Consider the following 14,334-nt stretch of genomic DNA (forward strand, 5'->3'; position numbering starts at 1 on the left):
CCCAAACTATAATTCAGCAGTTTTACATAGATGTTGGCACAAAAGAGAAATGGGTAGAATCTAAGAATTAAGAAATTAACCATAGAGATGTATATGTTGTTTGCATAAATTTAATTACCAATTATGAAAATTAAATCCAAATAGTTTTTTTTTTCCATTCCAGAGATACCCAACCCATGCACAACATAGAACAACTTAGAACCCTGCTTTTACATCACTGTTTTCTTTAGAAAAAAAATAAAGGAAAGAAGGGTGGCAGAGAATTTATAAAATCCTGAATATCTTTAAGTACCGTGATTATTTTCTCTCAGTTGTACAGCCATAAGGATTAAATAGAAATTTTTTTTCTTTTAGTGGAAAGAAAACATGAATCTCTCAGAGGCCCAAGTACAGGCATTAGCATTAAGTAGACAAGCCAGCCAGGAGCTTGATGTAAAACGAAGAGAGGCAATCTACAATGATGTACTGACAAAACAACAGATGGTAAGAGTTCTGACTATCTCTAGGTTATGTTTAATTTTCTTGAATTTGTAATAATAGGCTTGCATGACAGATGTGTCAGCCCTCCTGTGAAGCAATGGATGGTATTCTAGAAAAAAGTTTGTCAAAAACCTAGTAATATCGAGGAAAGATAATATATTCATTACAAAGGAGCAACAACTTCCCAAATGGATATTCTTGCAGTTTGTGCAGGATCTGTTTCATATAATTTTAAGTTTTTGTATATTCTGGACATCTATATAGGAATTTTGCCAGACTTTCATCACCTTTGCTATTTTTTAAACAACTTCAAAAAAGTATTCTTTTCAGTGTGTTTAATTTGAGAATAAGAAGTGGAGCTCTGGATGATATATCACAAGTTCCAGTAAATTATATAGTTCTTCAGAAAGCTAGGATATTCCAGGATCCTTGATCATCTTCCCCAGCTCAGTTGTTTGCCAGCCATCTGCCTTGTACTGGGAAATTTCAACTCTTGACACCAGGGAATCAACTTCTGTGGCATGAATTTTACTTAGAAAGCAGGGCAGAATTGTGTGGTTTTAAATGATCGTAGGAAATTTGAGATATTTCAAGTAGGAATTATTCCTATTACAAGTGCTTTTCTCTTTGGTGTTTGTCACTGAAATGTTTATTTGTCTGTCATCATGTGAAATATTCAAAAGAAGGACAAAGAAAGGAGATTGACAAAAAGTGCTGTAACTAATACTTGAGACTAATCAGGGTACAGGACAGGTTACTATGGCAACTAACCTAAATGCTCCTTGCAATACAATAGTCAAGTCATTAAGAGAATTTAGCCCTAAATGGTGTTACTAACTGGTTTCTACAGTAATGGTCCTGTGAATGCCGTCAAATTAGTAATGGTGATAACAATAATGTGTTTTCCTTTTGGTATGGTACCCCCTTAACAAATTGATTTTAACTCAAAACTTGATACTTGCCTCTTTGAGACAGGTCATGCACTTGTAACAACTCCCTTTTCTCTCTATAGTTAATCAGCTGTGTTCAGCGAATACTGATGAACAGGAGGCTCCAGCAGCAGTACAATCAGCAGCAACAGCAACAGATGACTTATCAGCAAGCAACACTAGGTCATCTCATGATGCCAAAGCCTCCAAATTTAATCATGAATCCTTCTAACTACCAGCAGATTGATATGAGAGGAATGTATCAGTCCGTGGCTGGTGGTATGCAGCCACCACCCTTACAGCGAGCACCACCCCCAATGAGAAGCAAAAATCCAGGACCTTCCCAAGGGAAATCAATGTGATTTTGCACTAAAAGCTTAAAGGATTGTTAAAATCATAGAAAGATCTTTTATTTTTTTAGGAATCAATGACTTAACAGAACTCAACTGTATAAATAGTTTGGTCCCCTTAAATGCCAATCTTCCATATTAGTTTAAAATTTTTTTAAATAGGGCATACCATTTCTCCCTGACATTTGTCAGTGATGTTGCCTAGAATCTTCTTACACACATTGAGTACAGAAGATATTTCAAATTGTTTTCAGTGAAAACAAGTCTTTCCATAACAGTAACAGCTCCACAGATTTCCTCTCTAAATTTTTATGCCTGCTTTTAGCAACCATAAAATTGTCATAAAATTAAAGAATTTAGGAAAGAATAAAGATTTATATATTCGTTCTTTACATATGAAAACACACAGCTGAGTTCTTAGAGTTGATTCCTCAAGTTATGAAATACTTTTGTACTTAATCCATTTCTTGATTAGAGTGATTGAAATGGTCTTAATGTTCCTTTGACTGAAGTATGAAACTGGGCTCCTGCTATATCATCTCTGTGCTTGAAAGTTAGAAACTAAGGGTTATCTTTGACACAGAATTGTGTGCAATATTCTTAAATACTACTGCTCTAAAGTTGGAGGAGTCTTGCAGTTATCTTAGCATTGTATAAACAGCCTTAAGTACAACCTAAGAAGAGAATTCCTTTTTCTTCTTTAGTCTTTCTGCCATTTTTTTATTTTCAGTTATATGTGCTGAAATAATTACTGGTAAAATTTCAGGGTTGTGGATTATCTTCCATACATGAATTTTCTCTCTCCTGGCACTAATATAAAGCACATCTCCTGACTGCATGGTGCCAGTGCTAGTGCTTCATCCTGTTGCTGGCAGTGGGATGTGGACTAAGAAAATCAAGTTCTAGCGTTTTAGGAGGTTAACACTGAAGTTGTGGTTGTTAGGTTCACACCCTGTTTTATAAACAACATCAAAATGGCAGAACCATTGCTGACTTTAAGTTCACATGAGGAATGTGCTTTAACAATTCCCAGTACTGTCAGTATTGTGAAATAGTTCCTCTTAAAGATAAGGATCACTGGCTTCTATGCTCTTCTTTTCTCTCATCACCATGTCCCTTTCCCCCAGTTTCCTTACATTTTCTTAAATTGTTTGATATCTTTTCAGTTTAGATCTTTGAGGCAATTTTCTGATCAAATGAATTCATCTAATACCCTTTCATGTGGTTTTATGAGAAAATCATTACAGTTCTTATTCCTCTGGGTCTGTAAAAAAAAAAATGACCTATAATTTTATGCGTGTTTGATTTAATTGCTTGAGTTCCTCAAAGGAAACGATTGTTTTTGACTATGGGAGTCAACTCAACATGGTAAAACCATTTTTGAGATGGTGATGTAACAGGTAGTAGAAATAGCTACAGAATTCGCAAAACAAGAAAGCCAGGTGGAGGATTTGTTCTAGGTATCACTGGATTAGAATGAGTTTAATGTTAGTTAAAACTGTTTTGAGTTATTTGGATAATATAGAGATTTCCATTTTTATCTTGGAAGAACTAGTGGTAAACCATCCAAGAGTACTAGGTTTATGATATAAAATTTGTGAGGTTTGGTGGATCCATCCTCCCCCCAACCTTCCTGTGGTAAGACATAACTAACAAATTCCATGTATTTGGATGTTATGCCAGCCAATCAAATTTATTTAATTGGGGTGGGGGCAGATGTGTGTTTATTGCTATAAAAGAAATGAAAAAGAAGATTTATGAGATGAATTTTTGAAGGCAGAATGCTCTGGCTGACTGTTATCAGTTGGTATTTCTACAAGTCCAGAATACTTTAAACCTGATTTACTAGACCTAGGAATTTTCAACATGGTCTAATTATTTACTCAAAGACATAGAAGTGAAAATTTAGGCAACCTTCTAAACCTTTCTCACCGTGGATGAACCTATGACTGAAAGAATAATACTTAGAAGGATTAATTGGAAATCAGAGAGTTTGAAATAAAACTTGGACCACTTTGCATACACTCTTCTCACTTGACATTTTAGCTACATAATATGTACTTTGAGTATAACATCAAGTTTAACAAATATTTAAAGACAAAATCACATCAATAAAATACTAAAAAACTCATTTTTATATTTGTTTTAGATGTTTTAAATAGTTGCAATGGCTTAAAAATGACGATTTAAAATGTTGCTTGTACTACGGTTTTGCCTGCTAAATTCTCCACATTTTGTAACCTGTTTTATTTCTTTGGGTGTAAAGCGTTTTTGCTTAGTATTGTGATACTGTATATGTTTTGTCCCAGTTGTATAGTAATGTTTCAGTCCATCATCCAGCTTTGGCTGCTGAAATCATACAGCTGTGAAGATTTGCCTTTGTTTCTGTTAGACTGCTTTTCAGTTCTGTATTGAGTATCTTGAGTACTGTAGAAAAGATGTCACTTCTTCCTTTAAGGCTGTTTTGTAATATATATAAGGACTGGAATTGTGTTTTTAAAGAAAAGCATTCAAGTATGACAATATACTATCTGTGTTTTCACCATTCAAAGTGCTGTTTAGTAGTTGAAACTTAAAACTATTTAATGTCATTTAATAAAGTGACCAAAATGTGTTGTGCTCTTTATTGCATTTTCACAGCTTTGAAAATCTGTGCACATATTGTTTTATAGAAAATGTATAGCTTTTGATGTCCTATTTAATGGTGGTTCTTTTGCACAGTTAGTTATTTAATACTGGGAGGTCAAGAAGTTTGGTTTTTGAATCTGTAATATACTAAATTCTGTAAAAGGAGATCTCTAACCTCAAAAAGAATTTACATACCAGGAAGCCTATGTGTGTTTGTGTTAGTTTTGGTTGTCTGTGTGTAATCCAGCACCATTTCCTGCTTCCCAACAGTTGTATCATTCATTTAAGTCAAACAGGGCTACCAACCCACACTTGATACAAAAGCTTCTTACCATCTAAAAGTCGATATCAGGTAGATGGAAACTGTATTGCCTGGCCTCAAAGAAGCTGAGTATTTTACAGACTTCCCTTAGCTATTCTCATTTTCCCTCTTTTGTCACAAATTTAGATCTTTTTGTATTCCAAACCAACCTTTAAAATAAATTATTTACCTATCTCAATAACCTTTGTTTCCTTTCAGGGTAGCAAGTTGTGAGGCTGTAGATACCTATTCTCACAGTAAAATATGTCAATCCTTTTACGAGTTTATTTCACTGAAAATTATGTTCAGGTTATTACCCACCATATTTTACCAAACTCATTCTGAAGTGATTTTTAACTATCTCCAAATCAAATCTACCCTTAGGGAATCAAAAAATTTCCACCATTGATACTTTTCAGAAGTCTATAATCTGAGCCAATCCCAGAGGATTGATCACATTTCAGAAATGCTTTCATCTGTGCAACATTATAATATATGCTATTATATGGGGGTGAATAAAAATTAAAAATCCAAAATATATACTGTGTCTAATCTCAATATTTGCCAGGTAACCAAACTCTTGGTATCACTAGTGTTGTATCTAACAGTGGGATAACACCCTACCCCTAAGAGTTTTACTCCCCAGGGTATGCATTGCCATACAGTTCCCTTGTGATACATACTGCCACATCCTCTCTCTGGAATAACCTTCCTGACACACTGATCTACTAAGCTAAGGGAATTATCCTTCCTCCTCTCACTCTAGGGATCTAGATTTCTTGATAGTGACCATTACATAACACACCAAAGAGGAGAGTAAATAATTGAGGCCCTTATTAAAGATAACAAGGTTACAACTTTATTTGAAAGGATGAAGGTCTAAGGCAAATTGGTTTTTTGTTGTTGTTTTGGTGTTTTTTTTTTTTTTTTTTTTTTTTTTTTTTGTACTGGGGATTGAACGCAGGGGCACTTCACCAAGGAACCCTTTTTATATTTTGAGTCAGGGTTTCCCTAAGTTGTCTAGGCTGGCCTCCAACTTGTGGTCCCCTAGCTGAGGCAAATTCTAAAATTCTGTAGTGGGCCCTCTTTAATACTCAGAACATATCAGAAGCAATCTACTCTGCAACACTTTTTTCTGCTGGATGTTCTGCCCTTACTTCCTCTCCCTGATAGAAATATGTAAGGGAGAGAGGAGCTTGGCCATAAGCCTCAGCAAAACATATCGGATGACTACAAAGAGACTTCAACCTATTAAATATGCCCAGCCCTGTCCCTGTAGTCTTCACATTAAATTCGTGTTGGTTTTCAAGAAGGGTGAAGAGAGATGGCTCGTTAAATGCAAGGATGGTATTTGTTTCAGATATATGAGGAGAAAGTATAGTATTGAAGGGGAACAAAGGTGGGAAAGGATAGGGAAAGAGACAGACTATATTGGAGAGGATTGATGGCCTTGAAATCCTGAATGAGTAATTCAATATATGAGGATAACAAGGGTTTGTGAGGTGGATAATATGCTCAAAGTAGCAGGTAAAGATGGTGATTTGGGCTGAGGTAATTTGAATGGGTTAGAATGCAAGGTGAAGAAAGATGTGAGACAGGAAGATAGATAATGAATCCAGGCATTCAGTGACCAGACTACACACAATTTGAAGCACAAAGGGGAAAAAAGTCACTAGAAATTGTATAGACTAGTGAACTTTTTAAATCGTATATAAGAAAAATCAGTTATTTCCTTTTGCTCTTCCCCCAAGGAGCCCAACTTTGTTCAGGATTTATGATTTTACATAACAAAGTTCACTTACTTTTGGGGGGATTGAACCCAGGGGTACTCTACCACTGAGCTACACCCCCAGCCCTTATTTTCTCTGGAGACAGGGTGTCACTAAGTTGCTGAGGCTGGCCTTGAACTTGCCATTCTCCTTTCTCAGCCTCTGGGATGACAGGCGTGTGCCACCACACCCAAGTCACTTATTCTTTTTGATTACTCTCTAAAGCTTCATGATATTTCCATTACTGGCATTCCTATTCTTAAGTTTTATTATTCCTGATTATACCCTTGCACTTATTTGCAGAAAGTGAGGTTGGTCCATTTGATTATAATTCTCTTTCCTCAAGCCAAATCTTCAAAGAGTTAGATCCATTCCTGTTACTTTTCCTTGAGACCCGTTCATTCACCGTGCTAGTATCTCTGTTGGTAATGTTATATTTATAAGCTTCCCTTAGTGTTTTCAAAGTGCTCTGTGGTTATTATGTGTTAACCTGTATACAACATATCTGTGAGAGATGTGAGGAGAATAATTACATTCTCCTCATGACAATTAAGCTAAAAAGAACAAAATCAAATCCATTGCACTTAAGAGGCAGAAGACATTCTAGTTAAGTTCTCTGGATCTTTCATGTCTCATTTTAAAATATGGGACTATAATAATACCTTAACCATAGAAGGCAGGGGTCTGGACCAGGTGATTTCCCAAGTCCCTTTCAGCTCCCAGAGTTAAACTTTGAGCAAAGCAGTGTGAAACCAAAAGGCAATGTGTTTGTCTAAGGTTACAGGGTAAGTTTGTGAACAGCATTAGAAATCCCTTCCCTTTGGCTAACCCTCTCCCCCACTAAGCTGTACCTTTTCTTTTCCTCTGTTTGGAAAAATGAGAGGTCTGACAGGCATTTTAATGACAAAGCAGATAAGTCAGGTTGTAATTGGCTCTAATTACCACTTCCACTAGCTGTAACCTCCTTTATCTTTTGCCCAGAGGCACTCCCAGAGCTGTTTCTTACTGTCTCTGGAACTCATTGCAGAAAATGAAAAAATACATTTAAGGGGCTGATTCCTCAGTGGAAAGAGTGTGACAAAAATCAAGGTAAATATAAATAAGCTTTTGTGAAGTCTCACTTTTAAGCTAATAATTGGTAATTTCCCATTGTTTATAACTGAAAAGCCAAGTTAGAGCAATGTTTAAATGGTCTGGACTGGATAAAGCTTATAGTAAGTCGGAAGCAATACTTTTGTATATTGACTTTTGTGTAACAGCACATGCATACCTTTTGAGGTTTAGGTTTTATAGTTGAATTGTGTGACAAAACTAAGAAAACTAATAGAAGAGTGAAATAGTAATCATTTTTTTTCTGTACCTGCTTGTCCTCACATGCCAGTAGGAGAGCAGGTAGAAGCCTGTGTCTAGCCTGCTGAATACATTGTAGTGAAAACAAAACCAGGCTTAAGAAATGGGAAAGCCTGGTTTATAACCATTCAAGGTCTTGTTAGTTTATCCCCAACCCTTGGGAGATTTTTCAACTATACTGCATGAAGAGGTTGGGCTTCAAAGGCATTAGTGATGCACTTGGATCTTATCCTTCTTAGCAAAGGAAACATTTTTATTCTATCACCAATAGAATAATTAGCAATATTTTAAAATATCTTTTGTAGTTGTAGATGGATAGAATGTCTTTATTTGTTTATTTTTATGTGGTGCTGAGAATCGAACCCAATGCCTCACACATGCTAGGCAAGCACTCTGCCATTGAGTCCCAGCCCCAGCCCAGTAATTAGCAACTCTATCTGCAATTTACCCCCTTTATTTCTCCAAACTATCTTCTCCCAACTCTACTACACAACACACACCTCTTATGTTCTAATGCCTAAGTATACATGTGGGGTGAATTGCTGAATCATAGAAAGCTCAAGATGGCAGGGACCTTTCTTGAAAACCACGTAGCCAGCCCCATCCCTTTGCAAGCAAGGAAAACAAAGACCCAGAGTAGGGAAAGATGCCTGTGGGCACCCATGTGTTCTAGCTTGTATTCCAGTTCTCATTCCACTCCATTCAGATGCCTTATATTTAAGTTGCCAGGCCATATTAAGCAAAATTTCAGAATAATTCATACTGAACTAAGCTTTAAAATGGGAACTGTTTGTGGTAAGGAGAATATGTGAGCCAAAATAAAAAGGAAATGAATTCTTGTGTGACAACTGTAAAATGGGAAGACCCCTGACATATCCCCTAAGCCTTTAATTTGGCAACCAGACCATTGGGCTCAGGATTTTATTTCAGAGGGAGGGATATTTAATTTGTTTCAAAGGTTCTACTTTTACCACACTCACCATGGTTTAGACCAATAGTCTGTAGGAGCTCTGTTCTATTTTCTGGATTTCAGTGTCCAGTGCTAAGGATGGAATTAGCCTTCCACAGACCAGGGAGGTTTATATACCAAGTACTTCAAAGTCCTCTATTTCAAATAAGAAATGATAAGTCACAAGAAAAGAAAATAGAAAGTTGTGTTAGTATAAGGATCTGTCAGAACGGGGTCAACTATTCTTGATTTATAGAGATGTACCCCAAGGCCCATGAATAGCTTACACATTTCCAAAGAACTAAAATATGGTAAAATTATATCAGTATGTTAGACTTTGGGTGCCTGGTTCTCTGTAAACTTGGGCAAGTTACTTCACTTTTTAAAATGGTCTCACACAGCAATCGAGAATTACTGAATGGGGCTGGGGATGTGGCTCAAGCGGTAGCGCGCTCGCCTGGCATGCGTGCAGCCCAGGTTCGATCCTCAGCACCATATACAAACAAAGATGTTGTGTCCGCTGAGAACTAATAAAAAATAAATATTAAAAAATTCTCTCTCTCTCTCTCTCTTTAAAAAAAAAAAAGAATTACTGAATGCCTATTATATTTCAGGTACTATGGCAGTTGCTTTTTTAAATTTCTGTTTTACAGATGAAGAAATAGGTTTAAAATAATTAAATTATTCTCCCAGTGTCACACAACTAACTGGAAGAGGGAGGATCAGGATGATGTGTCTCACCCTAACGTGTGTGTGTGTGTGTGTGTGTGTGTGTGTGTGTCACTGAAAAGGCTATAACTCTGACTTGAATCCCAGCCTCTTTTTTTAAATTTAATTTTTTTAGTTGTAATTGGACACAATATCTTTATTTATTTGTTTTTATGTGGTGCTGACGATCGAACCCAGGGCCTCGCACATGCTAGGCGAGCGCTCTACTGCTGAGCCACAATCTCAGCCTCAAATCCCAGCCTCTTGCAAACTATTTAGAGTACCTTATCATTTATTCCTTTGCAAATCAGCTCCCCACCTGTCTTGTTTTCACTCTAAGCAAGACCTTAAAGAAACACAACATCCCCCTTTAGTGTTTTCAAGGCACTTCCTTCTGCTTTGAGTAGTGCCTGAGGGGTTTGGCTTTCACCTTTCATTTCATTCTGTAATGCCAAGAGGTGTGTGCAAAACCCAATCTGAATACTTTCAAATGTTTTAATATATCAGAACTCATTTTGTGAAGACAGGGTCTCCCCCTGTTGCCCAGGCTGATCTCAAAACTCCTGGTCTCAAACTTGTGGTCCTCCTGCCTTAGCTTCCTGAACAGCAGTATCACTGGCATGGGGTACCATGCTGATTCTGAACTCATTTTTTTATTCTTATTTTTTAAATTAAATTATTTATTCTAATTTTTTATACATGACTGAAATCATTTTCAATGCAGTGGTTTTCTTAGAAGTTCGGTTAATTAACAGTTGAGAACCCTAAATGTTGAAGTATTCTGAACTAATGCACTGTTCATTGTACAACCTGAAAATTTTTAGGTAACATTTGCAGGAGGACTTAAAAAGATAACTAGAATATGAACATGTAGAGATTAAGAAGAAGGGAATCATCTCAGACAGAGGAAGCAGCAGACACAAACAGGCAGGCAGCAAAGAACAGAAGTCAATAGGATAGTTCCAAGAAATGCCGTGCTGTCATTGCCCTAATTTAAGTCAATAGTTTCCATAGTGTATAATTTAAAATTAAATGGTAGGCAGAATAATGGTGACCCAAAGATGTTCAAATCCTAATCCCCAGCGTTTATAAATATGTTACCTACATGGCAAAGGAGAATCAAGTTTGTAGATTGAATTAAGTTTAGATGTGAGTGTGTTACCCAAAGGCTCATATGTGAGACAGTACAAGAATTTTCAGAGGTGAAATGATTTGATTATGAGAGATATAACCAAATCAACGGATTAACCCATGGATGTGAATTAACTGGGAAGTAACTATAGGCAAATAGGGTGTGGCTGGATGAAGTGGGTCCCTGGGAGTGTGTCTTTGGGATTTACATTTTGTCCTTAGTGAGTAGAACTCTTTGTTTCCTAGCTGTGATGTCCTGAACTTCTTTCCTCTGCCACAGTCTTCTACCAAGATGTTCTGCTTCACCTTGGGCTCAGAGCTGTGGAGTCAGCTGACCATGGACTGAACCTATGAAACAGTGAGCCAAAATAAACTTTGCTTTTCTACATCATTCTTGTCAGATCTTTTGGTCACAGTGATGCAAAACACTAATCAGGGGAGATTCTCCTAGATTATCTAGGTGGGCCCAATGTAATCACAAGGATCCTTAAAAGTGGAAAATGGAGGCAGAAACAGTTACATAAAGATGTCATTAGGAAAGAAAGACTTAGATGAAACATTGTGTTGTTGGCTTCAAAGATGGAAGAAGAGGCCCACGGACAAGAAAAATGAGTGAACTCTAGAACTTGGAAATGTTAAGGAAAAGAAGTTTCAACTAGAATCTTCTACCTACACCTTTACTTTAACTCAATGAGACTTGTGTTATATTCCTATTCTACAGAACTGTAAGGTAATAAATGGGTGTTGTTTTAAATCAGTGGTGATGTGTTACAGCGGTGATAGGAAATTATTACAAATGGTTATTAGTATGATACTTAATATTTTGCTCCCTTGTTAGATATGTAAACTCCTTAAGATCAGGAGCCCTTTGCTCACTTTATTATCCTTAGCTCCTGGCACAGAAAAGGTGTGCTATATGTGTTTGATGAATTTATGAGTGAATGTTTTAGTAATCAGATTCCACACAAGGACATTATGGCAATGGCAATTAGTTTTTGTATCCGTGCGTGTGTGTGTGTGTGTGTGTGTGTGTGTGTGTTTGTGTGTGTGTGTGTATGTGTGTGTTCTATTTATTTTTCTTTGGAGCTCTTTCTCTCTTTCCCCTTATCTGTTCTCTTATCTCTGCTTCTATTTCTTAATTGGTCGTGACAAAGGACTGAAATGCATCTTGTAATTTTTCATTATGTTTATGGATAAGGGCTTATATTTTCTGTTTATGATTTTTAAAAATAAGTAATATGCTTTATTATAATGAAAAAGTGTTTTATATTCAAGGGCCCCTTCATTTATTAAGTATTTTAATCATGTAAGGAGGTAAGTAATCCTTGATAGAAGTTTCTCCTCTCTGACTTAGGATCATATATAGAACTCAGGAGGTAGAAACATTCTGCAGAAACTGTCCCTTTGTGCCTGCTAGTAGGAATTTGTTATTTGATTGCAGGGCCCACATTGCCCAGACAACATTTGTTTGACTTTGTCTACTCAGAAGAAATAAGATTCCCCATGCCCCTTAGACCAGAGTTATTCACTCTTTTTCCCAGCTCCATCCTCTGTCTGCTGAGTTTTATCATAAGGATGTTTAATGATTGAATGGCTGGGATGCACTGGGAACCGCCCCCCCCCCAAAAAAAAAAGATAGAAGGTCTATTGTTCACCTGCAAAACTAAGCCTGCTCCATGAAATGGGATGGCCTAATGAAAGGTAAAATTTGGGGTGGGAAAGTTCTTGCAGTTTCTAGTGTTTGAAATTAGAGAAATCTTCATTTTTAGAAGTGAAAGTACTCTTAGGATCACTTGGCCCAGGGTTTCTCAAACTTTAATGTACAGTATGAGCATTACCTTGGAAAATCCATAAACTTTAGATTCTGATATAGTACATCTGATGTCGTGCCCCAGAGTCTGCATTTCCAACAAGCTATCCTGTAGTATTAATATCATTGGTCCACAATTCAAGCAGTGATAGTAGACCTAAGGCAGCCAGAGATAGGTACCTGTATCTCACATAGGGCACTAGAAAAGTGGGAGATTTTGAACCCATAGCTTCAGTGAACATATCTGAGTTCTCTATGGACAGTTGAAAGACCAAGGTCTCTCTTGGTTTGAGATCCACAGAACTAGGGGACTAGAGTAAGATGAATTCTCAAGGCAATTTAAGATTTGCAATTTTCTGGGTTGGGGTTGTAGCTCAGAGGTAGAGCTCTCATCTAGCATGTGTGAGGCCCTGGGTTCGATCCTCAGCACCTCATAAAATAAAATAAAGATATTGTGTCTATCTACAACTAAAAACTAAATATTTTTAAAAAAGATTTGTAAATTTCTGATGGCTAGAAATGTTAAAACATTTTTTCATATAATTGTTGGCCATTTGTACTTCTTTTGAGAAGTCTGTTCAGTTCATTATTTATTTATTTATTTTTGGTGTTAAGTGTTTGGAGTTCTTTATCTTGGATTTTTTTTTTATTGGGGTGGAGGGTATTGGGGATTGAATACAGGGACACTTAACCACTGAGCCACACCTCCAGACATTTTTAAAAATATTTATTTATTTATTTATTTATTTATTTATTTATTTATTTATTTATTTTTAGTTTTTGGTGGACACAACATCTTTGTTTGTATGTGGTGCTGAGGATCAAACCCGGGCCGCACGCATGCTAGATGAGAGCTCTACCTCTGAGCTACAACCCCAACCCAGAAAATTGCAAATCTTAACTAGCTGGGGATGTAGCTCATTGGCAAAGCATCTCTGGGTTCAATCCCCAGTACAAAAAAAAAAAAAAAAAGAGCAACATCTCTAAACATAGTTTCCTAGAAGCCCTTCTAAGTGTCTCAATCAAGCTGCCAAGCTTCAGAGACAACCTCGCCTCCTGATTACTGAAAGACAATAGCATCAAATTGATTTGACAAGAGCATCAGAATCCCTCAACCTCCTTTCACAAACTCACCTTTCCTTTCCCCTTGTGTCTTGATGTTAGTTTACCCCTTCTGGCAATAAATAATTTTCTCTACTTGTTCTATAGATGCAAGTTCCTCCCTTCTCCTTAGAGATCTCATCCTTCCACCGATTACTTCCTGACTGGTTAAGTCCAGGAGCTTCTAAATTGGCCTCCCTGCCTATACTACAGTCTATCTTCCACTTTACAGCCTGACCAATCTTACTTAAACACAAATCTGACCACATTACATTTCCTCCCTTTGCTCCCCACCATATAGCAGCACCAATAACAAGATCTGTAATGTTATATTCTTCTCCATACATCTCCAAAAGTCTTCAAAACAGTTTCCTTAGCCTAGGATTTCTGCACCCCATCCAGATCTACCTTGGAGAGCAATGCTGAGGAGTTGGCTATTTCCTTTGTCAGTCACCTACAGGGTTTTGAAAAAAAATGTTTTTTAATTTTTATTTTTAGTTATACATGGCAATAGAATGTATTTTGGCAGAATACATAAAATATAACTTATTCTATTTGTAATCAATCACTGTGTGCAAGGACAAGAGACTCCACAGCAATAGGACAGAAAGCTGCAGGGCAATAGGATTTCTCTATTTTTTTAATCTTTATTATACAGTAAGCCTCCTCTCAAGTCCAGTCAATGGACATTTGTTACCTACTAGAGTTCCCCTGACTTTGATAGATATGAGAAAGAAGTTGAGGAGAGGCTGGGGATGTCACTCAGTGGTAGAGTGCATGCATAGCATGCACAAGGCCCTGAGTTCAAGCTCTAGTGCACATGTGCAC

The 14,334-nt window shown here is 36.9% G+C and overlaps 1 protein-coding gene across 7 annotated transcripts in view; it reads left to right on the forward strand.

The window, feature by feature from the left end:
- Positions 1–4,385, forward strand: part of Atrx (ATRX chromatin remodeler) — a 225,314-nt gene extending 220,929 nt beyond the window's left edge. For all 7 annotated transcript variants that reach the window (XM_077107628.1, XM_077107623.1, XM_077107626.1 and 4 more), the window contains 2 exons: positions 355–483; positions 1,493–4,385. In XM_077107628.1, the coding sequence (XP_076963743.1) occupies positions 355–483; positions 1,493–1,771 (408 nt within the window). In that variant the 3' untranslated portion in view covers positions 1,772–4,385. The remainder of the gene's footprint in view (positions 1–354; positions 484–1,492) is intronic.
- Positions 4,386–14,334: the final 9,949 nt, after the last annotated feature.

This window comes from Callospermophilus lateralis, chromosome X (assembly GCF_048772815.1).
Source record: "Callospermophilus lateralis isolate mCalLat2 chromosome X, mCalLat2.hap1, whole genome shotgun sequence".
NCBI lineage: Eukaryota > Metazoa > Chordata > Mammalia > Rodentia > Sciuridae > Callospermophilus > Callospermophilus lateralis.